Here is a 25609-nt window from a genome sequence, read left to right as displayed (position 1 = left end):
CGGAAAAGTGCGAGCTTCACGGGAGGGGTTCCCGAACCTCCGTCACAGGCCGCTCGGAAGTTGTTTCGGTATCTCTCCTCCATGTGCCAACGCCGTCTGCTCGGAAGTAGTTTGAGTGACCGTACCTACCATGTTCTGAGATTACGATGCTTAGAATTTAGGCATGATGATTTTAAGATCATAGACTACTTATTAGGGTTAAATACTGACAAAGAAAAATTTGAGTGCAGTTGGCCTTTAAGCCTAACATCTAAGCCGGTTTTTTTTTCTTGTGCCAGAATGGTCTCTATAAAGCAGTTTGATTCGTGATTGACTCAGCCCTGTATGGGTCAGTGATTCTGTGACAAGTGCGAACTGACTTTCTAATGGGACAAAAAGTGCAAATGTGTTATCGATTACTTTTATTTTCGTATTTTTCCCCTTTCCCACTCGCCCCCATCCCCTTCAGGGTCTTATGACCTCCTCCAATAAACAGCCAATCAATCAATCAATCTTGTGCCCCCCCCCCTTGCCCTCCCTCCTCCTCCTGGTTGGATGGATGGTAGGCGCTCTGCCTGCGGGTTTTCACCTTTCTGCCACGCCTAGCGCGCCAACCACGACGGTCCCTGTTTTTTTTCTTTACCCCTCCTCACCCACATCCTGTGCAATAAAGATTATTATTATTATTTATTATTATTATTATTAGTACTATTATTATTATTATTATTATTATTCCGCAAATCTCCGCAAGATGGCGCCTAGTGCGGATTTCTATATTTTGTGCTCCCAGGCTTTCTTCGGTAAGCAAACGTTTTTCCGGTGTGCCGCGTGTAAAAAACGTGTGCACGCGAAGTGTGTTGCGTGGCCGGACGCGTAGCTGCAACTTCTGAAGTCCGGTGCCCGGCCGTTCAAATGCAATCTGTGTGAGACGGCCGACGCGGCGGCTAGGCCTAGCAGCAGAGCTTCACTGGCGAGCAACGACACCGGCCTATCCGCCACCAGGCGATCTTCCCCCTCTTCCCTCCTGCGGAGGTCGCCGGCCGAAAAGGCCCCTGTTTCGCCGTCCCAACCAGTTGGCGTTGGGGCTGATGCTGCTGTCCTCCGTGCGCTCCTCACCGAAGCACTGGAGGGCATTTCTTTTTTGAGTCACCAAATGGCCCGACTCCGTGACGACAATGATCAGCTGCGCCGGGAGAATATGCAGGGTTTTGACAGCCTTCGTCGGGAGATTGAGCGGGAGCGGGCCCACCACACTGCCATCGTCAGGTCTCTTCGATTTGGCTGCACTAGCTGCACCAGTTCAAGGGGTGCAGCACCGTCGTCCTCGTTTTTCCGGTGCCGCGCGCGCCCTCTGCACTTCCGTCCTCGTTTTGCGAAGGTGCCGCTTCAGTGCAGACCCACCTCGGCACTAGTTCTTGCTAGCCCTGCACTTGCGGAGAAGGTGGTGCCGCTTAGCGCAGCAGGATGGAGTACGTGCCGCCAAACGAGGAGCAGACGACGCTGCGCGTCGTTATCGACGGCGTGCCGACAGACGTGTATCTACGTTTTAATACAGACGGTTCGCCTATGCAGGACGGCAGTGGTTACCTGTACGAGACAATCGGTAAGTGATGCTGCATGCCGGCGATAAACACGTGGTAGCGGTCAAGAGTGGCTTATTTGCGGTCGTTGCCACATCGGCCTCGTCGCGTTGCTTTGGGTCTCAGTTTGCGGCTTAAAGACATCGTTTTAAGCTGTGGCGACCGTGTGTACTTTTGCAGACGGGCAGCACGTCACGCTGCGGTTTACGGCGGGAGGAGACGAGAATTCGCCCCCTCCGTCACAACCGCCGACTTCTGCAGCCAGTGACGGCGACACCTCTGCGGCCGCACTGGCTGATGAGCCGGAACTGTGGAGCGCCCGAAGAACGAAGTTCTTCCTGGCACAGTATGGCGAGCTGAAGGACTTGGTGGGCAAATCGAAAACCCTCCGGTATGTCATCCTTTGTGTGCAAAAATTATGTACAGGATGCCACTGTGCAGTAACTGCAAATAAACTGTACATACCGGGGCGCTGGCACTTCCGCTCGGATTTGTAGTTCCAAACAATTTAAAATTCCTTGCGAAAGGCTGAAGCTCACGCAGCTTCTCCTACTACTCCGAGTGCTTCGAATATGTGGCAGTCAAAATGGAAATATTCTGATAGAACAGCACCCATATTACATTAAGAAAGTTCTATATAAAACGTTGTGCATTCCTAGGATGCAACTCGTGTCAGTCAAGTGCTACTTTACTTTACCTATACACTTTTTCAACTGTGCTTTACTTTTGTGTTTAGGACAAGAAAACAGCTCTGGCTGAAGCTGACAGAGCTGATAAACGCGGAATTCAGTTGCTCCATGACCGCCACACAAGTGGAAAATAAATGGAAATCGTTGGAGCGGTCCTACAAGAAGACCAAAAAAAATAACAACTCCTCTGGCCGTCCCCCCGCAAGTTGCGAACACGAGGAGTAAGTTGGAATTATTTATTTAAGTGTTCAACGTTTTTGGCATCCCTCACACCCTGAGCCACCTCGGGACCCCATTAACCTATTCACTGGTTTAACCACTGAAACGTTCTCACAGGGAGCTTGCTGCAATCCTCGAAAAGCCGCACAACATGAACCCGAGGATACTCTTGGAGCCTGGGAAGGCAATTCTCCCAGGAGGGAACCCAGGGTAAGTGAAAATTTCATAGTGTAAGCAGAGCGCTGGAAGTGGTGTGACGTTTGTCCATATACACTACAGGGCCAGTACTGCAGCCACAGGACTTCCCGACAACCTGCCAGTGCCGGTTGAGCGTTCTGGAGGAGGACCTTCTGGGGACGTGCCGGTGCAGAGTGAGGGTGGCCCCGCACCAAAGAGAATGCGGCGCAGCAGAACGCAGCTGAGCCCCCTCCTGGAGACGCTACAAAAGATGGGGGAGGCCAGGGCCAAACAACAGGAGGCCAGAGAAAAAGCCTTTGAAGCAAGGCAAAAGTGGGAGGAGGCAAGGGCAAAGCGCCATGAGGAGCGTATGGAGCGATTTGACCGCCTCCTAGATCTCCTTGCCAAAAAGGGAGCAGCGTCCAACGCTGAATAAAATCGTTGTCAGCTCCACATGCTCTTTAATTTCATGCGAATGCTTTTCTAGCACTGCCCTTTCTTTTTTCATGCAAATGTTTCTGTATATACATTGCTTGCACATGATGTGAACACCACCCTTTCTCGGATAGTTCCCAGCCTTTCACAGTGCATGCAGTTTAACATGGCAGCTTCAGTGACGTGGTATATACACTGAAACAAAGCAGTTTCATGTTTAACCGCCGTTGGAAGAGCATAGGTGTCCACTACTAGCACTGCTCCTTCGCAATGAAATCCGAGACCGGCTGTAACCTGGGAGACTGTAGTCGAAGTCGACGACTGCAGTCGTCGTTGCCCACATCATCTTTCCACAATGACGTCAGCTCCTGCAAGAAGGCTCTCTCATCTTTGCACATGTTGTGCCGCACACACGCAGCCATTACAATGTAGCAGGACTGCTCAACAGTTCTGAACACTCTATAGGGAACCCCCTTCTTGTCAGATGCCGCCGAAGCTTGCCTGGTGAGAAGCAAAGGCAGAGCACCATGAGCACATGCAGACGTTTGACCGCAGTTGACATAGATTTGCTAATTTTGCTAAGAAGGAAGACGCGTAAAACACCCAGTAAAGTCGTGTCAGCACCACACTCTTCAATTTCATGCAGGTGTTTCTCCTAGCACTGCCCACTTTGTTCATACAAATGTTCCTCTATATACATGGCTTGCGCATGATGTGAACGTTACCCTTTCTCAGATAGTTCCCGGCCTTTCACAGTGCACGCACTTCAACAACATAGCAGTTTCAGTGATGTCGGATACGCGGGCACTTCCATGTCAACTTTGCGTTGGCAGGGAAGGGGTGTCCACAATTAGCATTGCTCTTTAGCAATAAAATCTCTCACAGCCTGGGCGTAGCCTGGTTGGTTGAAGTCGAAGTCCCCTTCGGAGGCGTCCTTGCCCACATCCTCATCATGGCGCAATGACGTCAGCTCCTGCAGGAAGTCCCTCTCGTCGTTGCACAAGTTGTGCAGAACGCACGCAGCCATCACAACGTAGCAGGACTGCTCAACAGTTTCGGCGTCTACGAAGTAGAGCCTCCTGAAACGCTGCTTCAGGAGCCCGAACGTGTTCTCAATAGCCACTCTCTGCTGGCTATGTCGCCTGTTGAAGTTGCTTTTCCACGTGGGAAATGTGCCCTCGTTGTTCCTGAACGGGGTCATGAGCCACGGCATCAAGGGGTACGCGCTGTCCCCAAGAATGTAGCTCTCCCCGCACTCGACGGCTGCGCGTTCGAAGAAGGGACTCTCTCTCAGGACGCGGGCGTCGTGCGCGAGCCCGGGAACCCGATGAACACGTTTTGAAACTTATTTCTATCATCGCAGATGCCTTGCAAGATGATAGAAGGCCACTTCTTGCGGTTGAAATACGACTGGGCCGATTCGCTTGGCTATTTCTATATGCGACCCGTCGATGCAGCCAATGGCATTTCTAGGGCCCTTTCCACCGCTCTTGGCTAGAAATCCGGCCTTGATGCGAGTCACTTCCTCCACGCTACTTGGCCAGCTGATGACTTCAGCGCTAATTGCGTGGAGGAAGTGAATGACCCGTGTGATGAGGCATGCACCGACGACTCCGTCACGTCGAACTTGTCCCCGATCGCGTACATCGACACTTGCAAGCCGATGTACGCAAGCGCAATGAGGCACGTCTTTTGGGCTGATATTTGTCGCCGGCCTTGCACTGCGCTAGGATAGTACGCCGAAGCGCTGAATCTGGAGCTCAGGCAATCAAAAGTCTCCCTCGACAGCCTGAAAAGCCTCTTGAATTCTCGCTCGTTGTACCTGCTGACAACGTGATCGTAGCCAGGCACACGATTGGCGTCTTCCCGTACCAACGCGCACGCCACCAAAATGCACACATCGTCGAACTCGTCGTCCGAGTCACTGCACGGATCACTGTCTCTGCACTCCATGTCGTCGCTGTCGGATTCGAGCAGCTGCGCGGCAGCATCGAAAAGTGCCATCTCTGACTGACGATCCATGCTCGCGATTCACAAAGCACACGTTCGCGTCTCCCGGCTGCTGCAGGCCTACACTTGTGTCCTCGTTTTGGTTGTATCCGGTGCGCGCTAGTGTCGCGGCTGCACCTGCACTTCCTGAACCGGCGCTGTACGCTTGCGGCACCGGCCGGCACCGCAGCGGCACTTTTCGGAACTAGTGCAGCCAGTGCAAGCCAAATCGAAGAGACCTGTCGTTTCCCTTCGGCAAGAGGTACGCACTCTCCGAGAAGAGCTCGCCGCGCGGCAACCGGTTTCCCTTTCGGCCTCCCCCAAGGCCCCCTCTTCTCCCGGCGTGATGCTGTCAACCGCGGCGCCGGGTATGGCTGGGTGTGGGTCACCTGTAGTCCCCGTGACAGCGTCGTTCGCCGCTGCCGTCGCAGCCGCTCCTGCTGTTACTGTTGGTGGTGCGCCTAAAAACGTTGTCCACCGTCACCAGCCGGTGGCTGAACACGGACAGCAGCGTGTGCAACAGCAGCTTGCGTCGACTGGCTCTAGCCCGAATGTTGTCGTCACTGGTGCCGATGCGTGTTTCGCATCGCAACCGTCAGCTGGAGGAGGAAGATCCACCATGCGCCACACCAGCATTGGTGATGTCAATGACAAGGCTCGTCAACCCGCATCCTTCGGAACCTCGGATTCATCTGAGCTCACGGTGGTACAGCGGCGGCGGCTGCCGAAGGCTCTGTTCGTCACGAAACTTTCACCCGAAACAACGGAAGCCCAGCTGTGCACGCACCTGACTGCCAGAGATGCTGCTCCTCTTGCTTGCAAGCGGATAAAAACTAGGTACAACACCTATGCCTCCTTCTATGTTGCCGTAAGCAACGTGTGCTATGAATTACTGCAGGATCCAGCTATGTGGCCAAATGAGTGTCTTTTTAAGCCCTTCCGGGGCGTACTACGTGAGTCCATGCTGCACCTGTCTGAACTTTCCTCGCCCGCATGATCAGTGTTTGTTGCCAAAATGTCCGTGGTTTGAGGAACAGAGCTGCTGAGTTCTTTTTCTCTATAGCTTCGTCCTCACATAATGTAATCGTCCTTACCGAAACTTGGCTATCCTCCGAAATGCCGTCTAGCGAATATTTTACCGATAATTATGTTGTTTTCCGAAGTGACCGTACTGGCCCCACTTCTAAAAATTGCGGTGGTGGAGTGCTCATTGCGGTGGACAAGTCGTTGAACTGCCGTCGTCGGTCAGACCTCGAAACTGCTGCAGAATCACTGTGGGTGGAGGTTCTCGGCAGTAGAAAAAATAGTATACTAATTTCCACCTTTTATATACCTCCATCCATAAACTACACCAAATTTCGGCGCTGTGTCACATCAATAGAGGATGTTGTTAATGCCTACCCAGACACTAAATTTCTTATATGCGGGGATTTCAACGTTCCCGGTGTAGACTGGGATGATCGCACTGTCAGACACGATCATCATTACATTTCCCAGAAGGGCTACTGTCTGTTAGACTTTATTTTTTTGAGTGGTCTGGAACAAAGTAATGGGTGTAAAAACATTTGTGGTAATGTTTTAGACCTTTGCTTTTCCAACCAGGTGGACCTTACCATTTCTCTGTCAGATACCTTGCTGGTCCGTCCCGACAAATTTCATCCTGTCCTTCATATCTCACTGCCGTATGTGTCGGGGCAATCGAGATGCTCTGGCCATTCTGCACATCCCACGTACAGTTATGCTGCTGGAGATTACGTTGCTTTTTATAACTACTTATGTAACACTGACTGGTCTCTCCTCGTCAAACTTCCCTCTATTGATCACCAAGTCGAGACACTTTCTACAATTATTCAGCAAGGAATGCAAATGTTTATACCAAGAACGTCCGGAAAGAAATCTAAATTTCCGAGGTGGTTTTCTCCGGAACAGCGAAAGGCTTTAAAATGTAGAGCCCGTGCTCACAAGAAAATTCGCGGGCTACAACCCGAAACTTGGAAAACGTTTAAGTATTTCAGAGCCCTGTGTAAAGAGCTGTATGATCGAGATCGGTCAGACTACATAGCCAATGTGGAAATCAGCGCTACACGCGACCAGAAAAGTTTCTGGCAGTATGTTCGCTCTCGATCTGCTGGCAAGGTTGCCGAAATCGTTAACCTTCAAGAATACAATGGAAACCCGATTGGAGACGTTGCTAATGCCTTTGCGGATCATTTCAGCTCAGTATTTCCAAAGGGTGACGTTAACATTTTGTCCAAGTCTTCCTCTGCGTCGTCTGATTTCTGCATTCCCAGAATAAGTGAGGGCGACGTTCCGAAAGCCCTGAATCGCCTCAAACCGTCATTTTCCTGTGGCCCTGACGGCATTCCTCCCGCAATATTAAAAACCTATGGGGAGCTTCAGATTCCCATACTAACCGCTATATTTAATAATTCAATTCAATCTGCTACTTTTCCAGCAGCCTGGAAGTTAGCACGCTTGGTCCCTGTGTTCAAAACTGGTGCTAAAGGTAGTGCTAGAAACTATCGGCTTATTTCGCTACTCTGTGCTGTGTCTAAGCTTTTTGAGAATGTGTTGCACGATGTTTTAACTTCCAGTGTTAAGGGCATACTAATTTCCGAACAGCACGGGTTTATGTCCGGACGTTCCACAACCACTAACGTCGTTTCTTTCATGCAGCGAGCGTCCGAAGCGGTTCATCATAGGAGGCAGCTTGATACTGTGTACTTTGACCTGAGCAAAGCTTTTGATGTGGTCAGTCACCCATTGTTGATTTCTATACTGTCACTCCTGAACATAGATAATTCGATTCTTGACCTCCTCATTAGTTACTTGCGTGGGCGGACCTGCTACGTAAATGTTAACGGCCAGCAATCCTATCGTTACTGCGTTTCAAGTGGTGTGCCACAGGGGTCTGTTCTAAGCCCTCTTTTGTTTTCTTTATTTGTCAATGATCTTTCAGCTGCTATAAGGCATTCTTCTTTTTTACTTTATGCTGATGACATCAATATTTTTAGGGATGTTTCGTCTCTTGGCGACTGCGGGCATTTGCAAAGAGACGTGGATGCATTTACACTCTGGTGTAAAGAGAACGAGCTGATAGTGAACGCCGCGAAAACCAGTGTTGTCATACACGCGTAAAACAGACTGCCTGCTTTATCACTACTCAGTTAACGATGTTACTTTGCCTCGAATCTCGACGACAACTGATTTTAGCGTGATCTTTGATAACCAGCTCACTTTTACACCGTACGTTCAATTCATCAAACGGCGAGCTCTCCGCTGCTTGGGCATGGTCTGCCGGATGTCTAAAGAACTCCGTAGTGCAAAGTCCTTCCTGAAACTGTACTCCACTGCCTGTCGTCCCGTGCTGGAATATGCCTCGGTTGTCTGGATAGGTACATGCAAATCTAACAGCAGGGCCATTGATAAAGTGCAGAATAAGCTGCTGTCCATACTTAGACATCGCTTCCCTCACGAGTATTACCGTCTTGACTCTGGACCACGGTACTTGCAAGTGCTGCCTGAGCTAAAGGCTAGGCGCGATACAGCTGACCTCTTTTTTTCTTTTTAGGCTCATACATGGACAAATTAACAGTGCGCAACTGCTTTCGGAGCTCCAGCTAAGAGTCCATATTAAAACCAGAAGAAAATGTCATCCTTTTCGTACTCTCAGCTCCTGTAACCGACATTGCCCGCTGTTCAGGCTGCAGAGCACGTGTAACTTCTACTCTGCAGACGTAGATATTTTTAACAGCTCCCTGTATCAGTTCAGTTCAGACACTTCCAGAATTCTCATTCGCTAATATGCTCCCTCTTATTCTCTTACATGGAACTATATGAAATATTTCTTTACTCTTTTGTTGTTTTCCATTTTATGGATTGCTGTCATAAGGTTACACGATTATCTGTAGTGTGCAGATGTTCTGTTTCATCGGTACGATGTAATTACCAATTCTGTTGTATCCTGTCAGTTTTGTTTGTGTGCATTGCATGTAGTGTGTACGCTATCTACGTTTTGTAGTGATTCGTACGGTATACTTTGTAATATACATTCTAAAAGGTATTTTTTTATCCTCTTTCATTTTATATGCTGTCAAAGTGTTCTTTCCTTTCAATTTTTGTTTTCCTTTTTTTTTACCTGTATCCATCTGTGTACCAGCACCAAGGCCTCACGGCTGTTCCTGGGCACAATAAATATACATGATTGATTGATTGATTGATTATTATCTGTATGCGGGCATGTATGCGGACCGGCAGTCTTCTCCCAGCGCACGTATCCCCACCCAGTGCCGCCGCGTCACGCGCCTTCCTCTACTCGCGGCAAGGCCTGCATCGCGCCAACGACCAATTTTTGAGCGGCTGACAGGATCAGTACGTAGAGGCTTTAGCACAAATTGCCGCCGTAGCTGAATCGGCGGTGCTACGGCAGCTCTGGTTTAGAGATAGGCGACTGCAATCGGTGTTGTCCGTCCGACAGTCGCATCAACCGTGTGAGCGAAGGAGCTGGCCGAGCGGATGTGCGCCTGCGGTGACGTCACGACCTCCCTCGGATTTCTCCGCTGAAACTCTCCGTCATGTGAACACCCCGTTACTGACAGCAGATCCGAGGAGAGGGGTCAGAAAGCGCAAGTCTATGCACAATCTTCGTACGGTGAGCGGCAACTAAAGACTGTCACTTGACGTACTGACCTGTAGCATATACTGAGTATCCTGTGTTCTGGACCCGACTGGGGGTGTGCGCGTTCGTTGCGGTAGTGTGGATTAGTTCTCTGACGGGTGGCGGCCCCGGCTGTGACCGCGCATTCGTTCCGCTGAGGGGTAGCCCAACGGTGCATACGTTGAAGGAGTACTGACACGAAATTTTCGTGTTGCGTTTTTTTCGCTGCTGTTCGTGCCTACCAGCCCACTAATCATAAAATGACACCTTAGTCGGTCTACCGTACCGTGAGCATTCATTAACGGCGTCGTTTATTCGTGTCAGTTTCGGTTTCGACCAAACGAATGTTGAGCGGCCGCCATGACAGGATGTATCACGTGACGTCACCATTCGTGCCCTACCGCGGCCGCTCTGGACGCGCGAGCGATCGCAAGCACGCGTCCAGACCGGCCGAAGTTTTAACCGTCCCCGCGCACCCGGGCAGCATGACGTCAATCCCAAAACCAAGACGTGCACTCTAAACTTTTGGCCTCCCGTATACTCCCTAGAGGTTCTTTTTCGCCTGTCCTCTAGTGATCCTCCTTGCAGGAGTTTTTTTACTACATGGAACAGGAAGGTTTTGTTTACCTCCTCAAAATAGGGCGTTTTTAGGTGATAGAAAGGAGGTATTTAGGGAGTGTTAAGAAATGTTCGGGAGAATTTAAGGAGGTCAAAATGGAGTATTCTTTACTTCCTAAAGGCGTTTTTAAGTAATGTTTATTGAATTTTTAGGCCGCTCAATAGGAGCCTATTATGGCTCCCTTGGGAAGTACTTATGTTAGTTTAGGGGCGTTTTTAGGAGGTTGAAGGAAAGCATTTACTTATTTTGCATGGAGTTTTACGAAAGCTTGGGGAGTTTTGTAGGCCTTCTGAAAGGAGTTTTTCGAGGCCACAAGGGAGCATTTCTTATTCCCTGCGGGAGTACTGATTTCACACGGTTTTTCTCGATTTCAGGTTTATTTCAAACGAACTTTCGCAGACAAGTTTACATGGTACATGGTGTATACAAGGAGGTTCCGAAATCAAAACTTAGGGGCGACCTCCTATAAGAAAGCACAAATGGTACATTGCTAAATAACACGCCAGTTAGGAATGGAAGACAGCAATACGATGCTAGTTGAATAAACCGTAGAAACAATATTACTACAAGAAGTGGAAATACGCGAAAAATAAAGATAGGCACAAACACAACCGCATAGTAAGTGAAATCATTATATAATACTAGCGGATCGAGAACGCGTCGGTACTTATCAGAACCTATCAGTACGCATCAGTTCTCAGTACACAAAGTTAAAAAAAATGGTTCCAGTGGTTTACAACAACAAAAAAAGTTTTCAGTTGGTGGTGAAATGAGCGAGAGCAGTGTGCTATGTTGAACAGATTGTAGAAACAATATTACTACAAGAACTGGAAATACACGAAAAACAGATAAGCACAAACACAACCGCATGGTAAGTGAAATCATTATATAATACTAGAGGATCTAGAACGCATCAGTACTTATCAGAACTTATCAGTACGCATCAGTACTCAGTACACAAAGTGAAGAAAAAAATGGTTGGAGTGGTTTACAACAACAAAACAATTTTTCAATTGGTGGTGAAATGAGCGAGAGCTGTGCAGAGATTTGATATTGAAAGGTAACGAGCACTTTGTAGGTGGTAAAGGCACAAGACATAAATGATGCAGGAGACAGACAGCAGTGAGATGGCTATGGATAAATTATTAATATAAAGAACAAAAATATGCTGCGCAAAATACCAGTGCGTTGTGATAAAGACACAAATGCGCCAAGAAAAGTGACCGAGTCTGACGGGTTAATTGCAATGATATAGAACAGAATGGGTGCTATCGCGACAGCTTCTTTAGAGTGAAAAAAAAAAGCCATGAAATTCATGTTTTTCGGATAATTTTTAGTTGATTCATTCCGCACCTGTTGCCAACATTATTTAAATAATTGTTTCAATGTATATTAGTTTGTTAAAATTATTGCTTCATTAAAAGATAGCTGTAATATCACATACAGAACGGCCCATCAAATATCCCCTTTTCAGTAAAAAAAAGAAAAAAGAAAAAGGTCAGAAACATAATACGGAATTCTTTTTGACTACTATCCAATGATTGCAGGATTGAAAACGAATAAAATATTAGTCAGAGATATTGATGCGATAAACGTTCATTAGTTCTAAATCCTTCACACGTGGTTGGGTGCTGGCAAGGTCCAAAATGGCATGTTCCACAAACGTTAGAGCTCTGTGTGCCTTCTTGGGATATTGAATGTTTAAAACCCACAACGATGCAAACAGACTACACAGTCCTCCCAGTAAAGATGATGCAATCAAGACACGCTGGCCATCGATGTGGAAGCTAACTTCCCCGTTCACGGAATGCAGGCAGGGAGTCAAAGGAACATCTGCCTGAAAAAGCAAAAAAAAAAATTCCCCACACGTAAAATTCTTACTCATTTGAATACTCAGTCTCACCGGCCAGAGCGGTAAAAATGAGTCAGAGCCTTGAACGAAAACAACACAAAGACATATTTGGACAGGCAAAACACGGTTCAAGCACGAGGACAGGAACGTAAGCGACAGGTAACTTAGAATGAAGACAAATGCCAGCAACAGTTCAAATACAAAACGTACAATCAGGAGCGTTGACAAATAGATATTACAAAGTAGAGCAGTTAACTAAAAAGAACACGAACAGTTCGATGCATATGAGAGACAGAGTCCCACAATATTCACCGACCGGGCCAGACGATGCACCGCTCTCGGAGGCGATTCCGCTACCTGTGAACGACGCCCAAACGTAGCTAACTTTCTTCGGCGCGAGTCTCTTTTATATAACTGCGCACTTTGCAGAGATAAAGGGCACAACCCGCAACGCGCCCGCCGCCGACGAACGCACCACTTGCCTTTTTTCCCCTTCTAGAATCATCGACATGCCTTAGCACTGGCAAAGCTATGCTCGCCCCCTTGACAGAACTGAGCTTCGGTGAAAACTGAGCGGCGGAGTTTTTATGTTGGTATTTTCTTGCCGGCGAGTGGTCGCGTTACCGCCGCTTCGTTCGAGAAATTCCAGCGTTTTCTCGGGGCGAATAGAATTGAACTGAATGAATCGGACAACTTAACAAGAATTAGGCCTTGTACAATAAAAAAATGAAAAAAATATACGGTACTTTTAGACGTCGCACGCTCGAGTTTGTGGCAACGTACCCGTGTGCGGCTCTGTCCTGAAGTTCGGAGAAACGCAGGCGGGTTGCGTTCCTTTTGTCGTCTTGCATTACGCTTTCTTTTAAATATGAGCGCCTTCTTTCCCGACCTCTCTACGTTCCTTCCCGCTTCCGCCTGACTGCGCTGATTTTCGCCAGCACGAAGTAACCGTCACGTTGCTTTGAAACGACGCCGCGCGCGACAAGCGATTTTATCTCGAATGCCCTGTTACAAACCGGCTTACAAAAGAACGCGAATGCATACCCCAAAACCCACAAACAAGTAAAATAAAACGAGTGAGCGCTTTTTTCTTTGTCCGTGCGTGTACGTGCTGTGTGCGGCACGGGCACTTCGCAGTTAACCCTATCCAAACGTTTGACAAACGCATCGGCTGATGACAGACCACTTACCAGCGAGCTGTCCACAGCTGTCGCCGTATCCAAATGCTGTTAGCGGCCGTTCGTCGTGTGACAGGGGCACATAAATATGTTTCCACCAAATGGCACTACTAGTCCTTCTCAAATAAGAAAAAGTGATGGCCCAAGGCGAAGCGCTTGAAGCTCCGGCCGCACCAAGTCACCGGCCGCGCTGCATTGATAGCACGGAGGTTGTTTACATCCGGGCAGCAAGTCGTGCCGCCAGGGCAAGTTGAGTCGCTGCAGTCGGGTGCGTTGGCGCGCTGGCACGAGAACTTAAATCGTCTGTATATGCGCAAGCAAGCGAAACAGATGAACTTGTTTGCAACGGCGAGAACTGTCTCTTCGTTAGCAGCAGAGTTTGACAACACCTATCGCCAAAATAAACAGATTGAAACAACACGGCTGCGCTGTCTGCCTGTCATCGCGCTGTTTGAAGCATCTATACGGGTATACGTACGGTATCGGGTTTGTAGCTGTATGCAACCGTCGCGTCCTGCTTACTCGTTCTAATTAGCATTAGGCCACGGTTGAAGTGCTGATACACGGAAATGACACAAGACTAACATGGCGACCGCCCGCTTGAGATAATTACCTCCGATGGGGAGTTTATTGTGGACGTGGTAGTACAGAAGGAACCGAACGCAATCTCACAAATGGTGTTAAGTCGTTCTAAATCCTCTCTTTTGCTACACGGATGGGCAACGGTACTACCATGGAGGTTCGTCCACTTTTTTAGATCATGCCTAGGGAGTACATTTTTTGCTATAGGTACTTTCCAGGTCACATTACTTGAATAAAACTCCATTTTCGGCTAGTTTGCGTTTACAGTGTGTACAGACGCCGGAGCAGCGCGCGCCAACCACATCCAGCGCGTCGGCTTCGTCAGGAGAGCCCCGACGTCGGCAGTTTGGGGCAAGTAGCAGATGATGTCATGTCGGTACGCTCTGGGCTTTCTCGTGCGGGCGAAGATTAAAATGAATTCAAAATACGTTACGCCAAACGGGTGCTGTTGAAACATGCTGGGAGATATCTCCTGATAAAAAAGGAAGCAGTTTATATAGTTATGTCAGCTATGAAATTTCGTGTCAGTACTCCTTAGTCAGTCAGTCAGTAGTCAGTGTCCCAGTAAATGGCCGCCAAGACGTTTTCGCAGCTGACCGACTGAAGCGCGCTTACGTCGCCTCCGTTTGTCCCACCAATGGCTTCCCCGTTTAAATGACCCAGGCCCCAAATTCAAAGGCTCAAACAAAAGCGGAAGCTCCTCACGAGGCGCAAGCCCACGCTGTGCACGGTCTTGCACCCCGTGAGCAGCCTGGACGACGCCAGACGCTCCTCACGGAGAGCACACTCACGTGGGCTGCGTATTTTTTTCTATAGTCACCGTGCGAAGGTCGTGCCGGGCGCCTTTTGCCGGAGGCTTTTTTCTTGGTATTTTTCTCGTTAACGCCAGCTGACCAAGCTCAAACAGCTCTGCTGTTAAAATAATTTCTTAGAGACCACACGACGCAGCAGGACGAAAACTTAGAATTTGGGCGGTGAGGCGTAAAATGTAAACAATGTGGACTTCCGGCCATAAACAGTTTGTGTTACTGTTTTGCGCGAATGTAGCTTATATGCCGTTATGTTGTTTCTGTGCACGTGCGCAATAATGAGAGGCTTGGCGAATCACGCATATTTGCAATGCATATTACAATGGGAATGAAAAGAGCGCGGTTCAGTTTCCCCTGCTTGCTACGAAAGGCAAGACTAAGTAGCGGTTGACCCCAAACTGCAGAGATTTCACTGTAGCCAGTGCAAGCTACACAAATGAATCATAAATGTGCGCCGTATGCCCGTTGTCATCATTATCACCAGCCTATCTACGCCCACTGCAAGTTAAAGGCCTCGCCGATTATTCTCCAATTATCCCCGTGCTGTGCTAACTGCGACCAATTTATCCCCGCAAATTTCTGGATTTCATCTGCCCATCTAACTTTCTGCCGCCTCCTGCCCGCTCGCCTTCTCTATGGATCCCCTCTGTACCCCAATGATAAACGGTTATCTTGCCTTCGCATTACATGCTCTGCCCACGTCCGTTTCGGGGGACGAATTGCAAAGCATGCTTACCGCTCTGGACAAACCGAATAGAACCGTGGGCGTGATAATTAATATGCGGGGCACTAAAGTAATGATCAATTACCTCGGGACAGCACAGAGGTTTGGGATAGGGTGCGAGGCAGTGGAAATGGTTAGCGAATATATCTACTAAGGCCAAGTTGTGACCCCGGATCCCAACCATGAGGCCGAGCTAAATACAAGGGTAAGAATGTGGCGGAGTGCATTCGACAGGCATTCTCAGATAATGAATGGCAGCCTGCCATTCTCCCTAACGAAGAAGAGGTTCAACTGAAATTGAGGACGGCTCAGCGCGCAATGGAACGCAAGATGATAGGTGTAACATTAAGGGAGAAGAGAGCAGAATGAGTAAGAGAATAAACGCTTATTAGGGACATATTAGTGGAAATTATAAGAAGAAATGCCCGTTGTACACGGCACAAATTTCGTCCACGAATTCGCAGCAGTGGCGCCGCTCGTACGGCAAAACGGTTTATTCTTGTTGCTGTTACAAATTCTCAAAAGTCTGGAACGCTCGAACTTCTCCTGTGAACGTCGCTTGGCATTTGGTAGTTTGTCGCAGCAGTGCAAAAAATAAAATAGATCGTTCTTTGCACAAGCGGCGCCGCGGCAGCGAATTCACAGGCGAAATTCGCGCCGTGTAGAACACGCAGGAGTTACCTCGAACCAATTGCAATGTTGGCCATGCTTCTTTTTATTTTTTTGTCGCTCAACCCTCCTGCCCGGGCACATTAATGCAGTTTCGCATATATCTTAACGATTCATATGTTTGTTCACTCTCCTGCATTACGGCTCTCATCACTGCTTACCCCATTCTGAGTGAGGGCGGAGCCTTGGCCTGTACAGCGGGCGGCAGCTGCCTATACACCTTTTGCAAAATAGTATCAGGCATAGCGGACAAGCGGAAGGCCAGTCGAGCAACATTGCGGGCGGCCATCATAAAGGAAACCCACCGATTGTGCCGACTGCTCGGCTCAGCGAACTCACGCATCGCCTAACCTCGGACTTCACGGACTCCCAGCACTGGGGTACTGGATGATATGGCGTCTGCGTCGCGGGGATTGGTCTTTCCTGTCACCGGGTGGGACACCAACCTCTCTGGCATACCGCTTTTGAGTGACGAGCGCATTCGTGCCGTTTGCAGAGGGGGACGCAGCAGTGAGTCAGCATGACGCCTGCAGAACTCGTAACCGCATGTGGTGATAAAATCAAAACAGCAAGCAGAAGCTCAGAATACATCCGTTTAGACTGTACGCCGATGTAACTGCGAGCGGCTCTAATGGCGAATTCCATTGGGAGAACAGGAGCAAGTGGAGCGAGCAGCCAGAGCAGCACACGGAGTAACTAGGACGTAGGCTTTCGTTCCGCGAATGAAACATTCTGGCTGTTCTGGGAGCAGTGGGAAGAGTGGGAGGGCGTGATCCCAAGAGTCATGTGATCAAACTTTTCCCGATCTCGCTTCCCGGAGCATTTCGCGCGCTCGTGTTGTCCGCACGCTGTTCCTCGCCAGTTTAGCCAGATACGTGCCGGTGGTTTTGTGTCTGCCTTCCGCATGGCGAGGAATGAAGAAGCCGAGCGGATGTTCATGTCCATGATAGGGTCACCATCGCATCTCCCAAAAATTAGCTGCGAACGATAACAGCATCCGCTGTCTTTTCCAGATACGACTCTACCTTCGGTCGCTGCTCCGGCGGGGTGAGCAGGTGCTCGATCATAAACTCATGCAATGTCAAATCGTCGTCGTCGTCACTGCTGCTGCTGCTCTCCGATGATGAGTTTGCGCTTGAATCTGTAGTGCTTTCATCATCTAAAAGTAGCAGCATCGTCCAGACGGCCGCGCTTAGCTGCTCCCGTGCGCACTGAGCGACTATCGCGGCTGCTGGATTTCGCAATTTTTCCTCCGCCACCCGGAAATAAAACCATAAATGACGTAAAAGAGGTCATGTGACTTCCTCGGCGTTCCCTGTTACTCCGCCGCTGGCGACGAAGCACCGAGAACTGCTCTCGGCTGCTCTCGGCGCCAAAAAAGTGCTCCTCCTCGACCAATGAAATACAACGCCCCTGTTCCTGCCCGACCACTGGAAGACGCCAGAACTCGAGAGAGCACTTTGGGTGCAGTTAGAAGTGCCCCTGTTCGCCCAATGGAAAGCGCTATAAGAGAGCGCCGCGCAGCCACGCTTCCTTTATCATGGCCGACGTTTGCGAATGACCTCAGTGCTGTCATGATGAAAGCTCGCGTATGTACTATGCTGCCAACTTTTCCGAGAAGAGTCTATTGAGGGCGCGGCCTACACAAATTCGTTGACGCAGACAGCGTGGACACGGGCGCTATTACCGGTGCTGGCAATCAGACGCCGCTAATTATGGGCCGATGAAAATGTCAACTGCAGCAGCGAACTTACAGTACCGGCGCACCCTGCTTTACTCTTGCAGCCTGCGCTATATTGGATTCACTAAAATTTTGGCAAAATATAGGGATGGGTGAGCGTGCTTAGATTATGATTTCTAACCGTTCATTGTACACGCTTCCGTATTAGCGTCGTAGCTCACCTAGCTATAGAAGAACTGCCAATTAGCAAAGTTGTTTCTGCTTCATTATTGAAAAACAGCGCCAACAGAACGGACGTAGAAAAGACGGAGTCAGGACGTTGTAATATTTCTTATGTGTATATATGTTTTTGCTGTGAATAAACAAAATTCACTTGCTTGTCAGCGCGTTTCCTGTCTCCCGTCTTTTCTAAGTCCGTCGTCTTTGAGCTGTTTTTCAATGGTGATCGCACCTAGCTTTTATGTGTGTTACACCCTTGCCGAATATTGGGGCAGACCCGACGCGCTGGCTGGCACTTCAAGTACGCAGTAAACATGGTTGGAGATGTGTCGCAGGCGACAACGCATCGGGGTGTTGCTATTTAGAAGACGTGCTGATATTTTCTATTTCTCTACACTTTCCAAAACGAACATGGGGTTTTGTGCAATCACACTGCGAACCGTTGCGCGGGCAGTGCAGGAAAGGGCGCTGGCGAGTGCCAATCCGGTTACATCCGAAATACAGCCGCTGTAGGCCGGGTCTTGCGCTAGTTGTTCACGCTCCCGTGACGCCACCATTCAAGCGAATGGAGCTTATGCGGCTTTTAATAATGAGACGTCTTCATCATCTATCGACTGAGGGTCACACATAGCGAGTTCATTTTGCGAACAATCAGTCATTAATTATTCTCCTTCGCATTCTTTTTAGCCGCTAGGGCGTATCCGTATTTCTACGGTCGCCGACAAAACAAACGCAAGAACGTGGCGGATCCCAAAGAGAAATGTGAATGGAAATAAAGGGCAACTGCACTCAAATTTCACATTGTTCATATTTGATTCAGATGAGTTGTCTATGCTCGTAAACTCCCCATGACGAAGTTTAAGCCCGATACGTATACACGTCATGGCATCTGCAACCATTCGCAAGAGCTCTGTAGCAGACGACGTTTGCACCTGACGGACAGTAGCCGAAACAAGTTGCCGCACGCCAGTGCCGGAGAAGAGCAACCTGCTCTTCCTTCAACCAGACCGGTTCTTTTCCCGGGCACAGAAAATTTCTCTGCCATATTACCGTGCCGTACTGCTGTTGGTGTGCACATGCTTGCCCCACCTTTTATTTTTCTCCGTGGTTGGAACAGAAACGAAGGGTTCGCGTTTTGCAAGACTCAGGGTAAGTGATCATTGGCCACTCGACGGAGCAGAATTGTTTCATAGAGCGTCAGGGAATTACAAGGAGCGCAGGATGTTTTGTCCGACATTCCTCCAGGTTGACAAATCAAGAAGCACTGGCTGATATCTGCGCGGCAGTTCCGGAAAAGACGCTAACCCTGAAGGTTTGCGAAATCACGCATTTGAGGCAACAGTGTGTACTCGAGTATTTGCAAAGCGAGTAATAGCAGTGTTAAAGTGGCTTTGGATGTTTTATTGTTGGAATAGGAATATTGTATACCACAGCCGGAGCACGGTAAATTTACAACCGCGACAACACCACAAATGCCGCTGAAATAAGCTAAAAATCACAAATCATGCCTTGCGAGCGCACCTAAACACAGTCTGGCAAAGAAAGTTGAAAACAATTGTTAAATAAAACAGTGGTAGGCCACGGCGTAATATTGAAAAAAAAAGAAAAAAATGATAATTTGTAGAGTACTACGCGTGATCACTAAATGTCTTGCGCTCAGGATTTCATTGGCGGGACATGCATACTAAAACGGGGACGAGAAAATAAAACAGAAACATAGGCCAGACGAAGCGCTTCTATAAACCAAAATTTTATTTTGAACCAACACCACTTGTATACACTAGCATGTTGGCCACTATAACACAAGGAAGAAATAAGACAGCCCTAAAAATAGCTTTAATAACTATACATTGCCACTTTGAATACTAAGCCATTTTACATCTATTCGACACGAGCCCCACTTTCTTTGTTGAGAGTGATACAGATAGAACGCGGATAGAGTCGTCGCGTAATCTAAGAATTTCCGAGTCCTGTATCATTTCTCGGGTAGTCGTCTCTCTGTGTTGGTGTATTACGGTGCATTCTTCAAACCGCTGCCTACAGCCGCACAGGAGGCAATGCGAGCCCAGGAGGTCACTCGCAGCATCTGATACGTTGTTGCTGAGTTTGCGCAGTCTTTCATTATGTAGCGGCCTGTTTGACCCATGTAAAGGCCCGTTCACACTTGGGACGAAGCGACGCGACGCATCGTCGAAAGCGAAAGCGATTGCCACCCTTTCTGTTCACACTTTCACGCGACATCCAGCGACGGTGACGACGATTTTTTGCTTTTCGTAATATTGTATCGCGCACAGAACGAGACTTCAAAACGAGTTTCGCCCCTTGTGGAGACAAAACATCCAGGGGCTCTGGTGGGATATGACGTCAGGAAGTCTCGCCTCCTGCTTCCGCTTCAAAAGCGACGGCGGCTAAAAAATTGGTAGAGATTGATCGCTCTCTTCGCATGACTAAAGCGATGCCAGGCGACAAAAGCGACACAAATGTTGTCGCTTTCGCCGGAAGTGTGAACGGGCCTTGAGTGAGTGAGTAAGAACTTCATTAGAGCACCAAAGAGCGAGTCAAAGGGAGGCTACCCTGTTAGGGGCCCCAGTGAGAGTGACCAGTGCTCAGCCGTCCGGTGAGGGAGATGTAATTAACCCAGGCACTGTCAAACCCAAGTACCCGAGATGTCCGGTGTTATGCTGAGCGTTGAAATAAGTAATCCCCTCTGGACAGTGAGCCGGCCTCTCTGGTCTAGTGCGTTGTTGAGTAGTAAAGTGGCCCGGGTTCGTGTCTCGTAGTCTTCGCTTCTCATCGCAGCTTCAAACTGCGGTGGGAACGTCTTAACGATCGTCGCATGGGTCGAAGGGCCGCGAATGCACAACTCCTTTTGCACAAGGCACAAACTTTGCGCTGTGCTGCTTGTCGCACCTCCCGTAAAACATCAGGTACAGCCGTTTTCTGAAACCATGCTCCCACCTCAGACAGCCAAGAGTAATTATATAATGCTTACAACTTCCTTGTTAACTAACTTATTAAGGAAAAAAAATGGAACTTCGCCCAACGGTACAGTTGTCTCAGCCTCAACGTCATATAATTTGTTTTGGGGTGCTCTCGAGAACAAGAGTTTGAGCCGTTTGAGATGATCATGTTTAATTGCGCAACCGGCAGCGCAGGAAAGCCACCTTACGAAAACCAATACACATGTACCTTAAAGTCAGCTTCACTTCTAAGCACCAATGCATTTCGGAAAAGACATTCTGCCAGGGGCAGACTGCACCCCCTTAGGTTATGAAGGCCTCAGCAATTTTTTCATTTCCACAATTTTTTTATGCTGTGCGGCGAAACCTGCTCTGTGGGAGCGTGACACGATACCAGCAGAGACCTTCGTCAGGGCCAGCTCCGCTGTTAACAGGTCCGCTGTTAAAACAGCGTTAAATGCAAAGCACTGTGTTCGAAATACGAAAGCGCGCTACGCGAACAGATAGTAAAAAAAAGCCGTTTCCGAAACTGTAAACTGGCCGCCTTTACTTGAGCCCGTTCGTGGCGTAGGGGTCGGAACGGAAGCAATCGCCGAGAATGAAAAAGGAACCCAGATCTTCATACCTCGCGTAGAACCGTTTTATTTTCGTTGTTACCATTTTAAAAGTTTCAAAATAAAATTTTAGTTGATACATAGTAGCTCTTCATCTCGTCAACGTATTTATTTATTTATTTATTTATTTATTTATTTATTTTGTAAGAGGGAAGCAGACTGGAACAAGGAAACGGTAATCCCAAGGCAGGTCTCTTTACTCAGCCCGCAGGGAACTCGGTGACTCGGCCGAACGAGCCCAGACGATGATGATAATCCATAAATGATGACGATAATGGGTATGTACAGGTGAGAGATTGGTCCCAGTAGCGAATAACAACTAATTCATTCCAGGAGTCTTCTTCATGAGTCAAGACACCAATAAACGCTCACACTTTCCCCCCTCGCTGGGAAGCGGCCGCCTGGACGCTTGTAGCTAAGGCGCGCGCTGGGTAAAACGCTTCATACGAGAAACATGAACAACTTCACTTCCACGTTGGCGACGGTTGTTGGAGGCAACTGCAGGATACACTCTATAGTTGACTGGTGAAGTTTGCGCAATGACAGTGTATGGGCCAATATAGCAGTGCAGAAACTTCTCGCACAGGCCGGGTGAACGTGTCGGGGTCCACAAAAGCACTTCTTCACCGGGATGAAAATTGATGTCGCGGTGCCCGGCATCGTAATGGGCTTTTCGTTCCTGCTGCGTTGCTTCAGTGTGGATGCGGGCTGGGTGTCCCCAGTGGTTAATCCGGGAGATGAACTGGTCAGAAAACGGGGTAACGGGAGAGACCGGTGCGGATAAGAAAGCGGTATCAATAAAGAAGGAAGGGGAATGGCCAAAAACCAGGAAAAATGGTGAGTAACTAGTGGTGCGCTGAATTGCTGTGTTGTAGGCAAAGGTTACAAACGGAAGAATTTGGTCCCAGTTGGTGTGGTCTGGTTTGATATTCATAGAGAGCATGTCGGAGAGACCCCGGTGAAAGCGTTCAGTGAGGCCGTTCGTCTGAGGATGATAGCTGCTGGTTGTTTTATGAATCGTATTTGCTGCTTGAAGCACTTCCTCCACAATTCGGGACAAGAAGGCCTTGCCGCGGTCGCTTAAAAGGACGCGGGGTGCACCGTGGCGCAAGATGATATTCTGCAGCAGAAAGTCAGCGATTTTTTGGGCCAGCCAGATCGTAGAGGGGCCGTCTCGGCGTACCTGGTTAGATGGTCGACAGCAGTCACTATCCAGCGATAGCCGTTTGGTGTGCTGGGAAGCGGGCCGTACAGGTCAATGCCCACAGCTTCGAAGGGCGCCGAAGGACAAGGTGCCGGTTGTAGCAAGCCGGCTGGCAGAGTGCTAGTGCATTTTCGGTGCTGGAATTTGGTGCATGAATAAATGTACTTCGCCACGCTAGTCGACATCCCAGGCCACAAGAAGCGACAACGAATGCGGTCGTAGGTTTTGTCAAACCAGAGATGTCCTGCTGTCGGATCATCGTGAAATGGCTCTAACACAGCTGCGCGTAGCTCCCGAGGTAGGACAGGGACCCACCTGGCCCCTGTAGGGTGGTGGCTGTGACGGTGCAGAACCCCGTTTTCAAGCGGAAACTTCATGAGTTGTCGACGTAACCGGCTGTTCGGAGGTCGCGCGGAGCCGTCTATCCGGTCGATTATCCTGCGACAAAAAGTATCGTCGCGCTGTATGGCCGGGAGACTAATGTCATCAACCGTGGAGTAAGCAATGGGCGCCATGGATAAAGCAGGCTTGCTTGCCAGCGAGAAGCAGACAGCCCATTTCGATAAGGGACAGCGTGAGAGGGCATCTGCATCTAAATGCTTTTTGCCGGACTTGTAAGTGATGGTAAAGTGATACTGCTGTAGACGGAGAACCCAACGGCCGAGGCGGCCGGAGAGGTTCTTCAACGTCGACAACCAACACAATGCGTGACGGTCAGTGACGACATTGAAATGTCGACCGTACAAGTAAGGGCGGAACTTTTGGATGGCCCACACAACAGCAAGGCATTCCTGCTCCGTAATTGTATAGTTTTGTTCTGCTGACATCAGCGTGCGGCTAGCATAGGCGACCACTCGCTCCGTCTTGCACGAATCGAGTTGCAACAAGACTGCACCGATGCCTTGACCACTGGCGTCCGTGTGTAGAACCGTTGGTGCAGCGTCATAAAAGTGGCCAATCACAGGGCTCGACGTGAGTGCGTTTTTCAGAGCTTGAAAAGCCCGTTCGCAATCTTCACTCCAAACAAAAGCTGTGCCAGAACGCAAGAGGTTATGGAGAGGAGAAGTAACTGTTGTAAAATTTCGTATGAAGCGGTGGAAGTACGATGATAGTCCGAAAAAGCTGCGGAGGTCTTTCTGCTGTAGCGGGCGCGAAAAATTTAGAACTGCAGAAATCTTCGCAGGGTTTGGCTGTATTCCGGTTTTGCTCACGATGTGCCCTAACACCTTTATCGATTTGCTGGCGAATGTGCACTTTTCTGTATTAATCTGTAGCCCCGCATTTGAGAGACACGCCAGTACCTCGTCGAGACGTTGGAGATGTTGCTCAAACGTGGTGGAAAAAACAACAATGTCGTCGAGGTAGCAGAGGCAATTTTTCCGTTTGAGGCCGCGGAGCACGGTATCAATCATGCGTTCAAATGTCGCCGGAGCATTACATAGCCCGAAGGGCATAACATTGAACTCGTAAGGCCCATCGGGAGTGGCGAAGGCCGTCTTTTCTATGTCATCTTCGTGCATCGGGATTTGCCAATAACCGAAACGTAAATCAAGGCTGGAGAAGAACTCCGCTCCTTGAAGACGGTCGAGAGCGTCATCGATTCGTGGCATCAGATATACGTCTTTCCCAGTGATCTTATTGAGGGCACGGTAATCGACACAAAAGCGTATTCAGCCGTCCTTTTTCTCTACTAACACGACTGGCGATAACCTCGGGCTCGATGATGGACGTATAACATCACGCTTGAGCATGTCAGCGACGTGGTCTTCTATAATCTTCCGCTCATGCGAAGACACACGGTAGGGGCGACGGCGTACAACCGCCGAGCCATCTATCTCAATCCGGTGTGCGGCCACGGACGTTCGTTTTAGCGTGGAGGAATTCACATCAAAAGATGCAGTGTGCTTCTTCAGTACCTGAAGTAACTTTTCTGTCTGTGTGGTTGGCAGGTCTGGGCTAATGGTAGCTGTAAAAGCTGACAAACCATCCGAAGTAGTGAGACCGCACATGCCTGAAGGCGTTAGGGAGCTAGAGACAACAGATGCGGGCGCTACATCGACCACTGAACCGATGGTCATGCCCTTTGGTAATAGAATGGGCTCACCCATGGTGTTGATGACGGCCAGAGCTGCAAGACCCCGTGAAAAGCGAAGAAGGCACGCCGACATGGCAATTCCTCGAGGAAGCAACCGGATTGACGGTGAGGCCACCACATCCCCGTCAGAAATGCTGCTTGAAAAAACCACCAGGACGTCTTCACTAGCGGGTGCCAGAACGTGGTCGCAATGCAAAGTCAAGAACTGATGTCTGGGACTTGGAGCAGAAGAGGGTTCGGTGTTCGTAATGTGAATAGCTGGTTGAGAACAGGAGATAATGACGGAAGCTGACGAAAGAAAATCCCATTCAAAAATTAGTTCGTGAGCACACTCTGGCAGAACCGCAAATTCAATATGGTGTCGATCGTCCCTGATGAAAGCGCTTTCTGTGCAATTTCCAACAGGCTTTATAAGATGTCCATTCGCGCTGTATAGTGCCGGGCCAGAGTACGGGGTTCGCACTTTACGTAAGCGTGTACACAAATCCAAATGCATTACAGAAAGACTGGCCCCGGTGTCCACTAAAGCTTGTACAGATATACCTTCCACTATTACTGGCAAAATATTTGATGGGCGCTCTGGAGGAGTTGTGATTAGTTCGACCGATGCAGTTTCCCCTCCATATACTGCAGCATGTAGTTTTCCGGCTGGCTGCCAGGGTCACGTAGAACGGGGCG

The 25609-nt window shown here is 49.1% G+C and overlaps 1 protein-coding gene across 1 annotated transcript; it reads left to right on the top strand.

Moving 5' to 3' along the window:
* Window positions 1-1249: 1249 nt before the first annotated feature.
* Window positions 1250-3608, top strand: LOC144166149 (uncharacterized). The gene is made up of 3 exons (XM_077695751.1): window positions 1250-1927; window positions 2296-2677; window positions 2747-3608. Exons 2-3 carry the CDS (start codon window positions 2619-2621, stop codon window positions 3078-3080), a joined length of 393 nt encoding a protein of 130 aa, XP_077551877.1. The 5' UTR covers window positions 1250-1927; window positions 2296-2618; the 3' UTR covers window positions 3081-3608.
* The last annotated feature ends 22001 nt before the right edge of the window (window positions 3609-25609 follow it).

The sequence above is a fragment of the Haemaphysalis longicornis genome, unplaced genomic scaffold (genome assembly GCF_048455015.1).
Source record: "Haemaphysalis longicornis isolate Haplotype H1 unplaced genomic scaffold, Haemaphysalis longicornis Haplotype H1 scaffold_16, whole genome shotgun sequence".
NCBI classification, from domain to species: domain Eukaryota; kingdom Metazoa; phylum Arthropoda; class Arachnida; order Ixodida; family Ixodidae; genus Haemaphysalis; species Haemaphysalis longicornis.
Note: the sequence above shows the minus strand (reverse complement) of the source record. Positions and strands in the feature narration are given on the sequence as shown.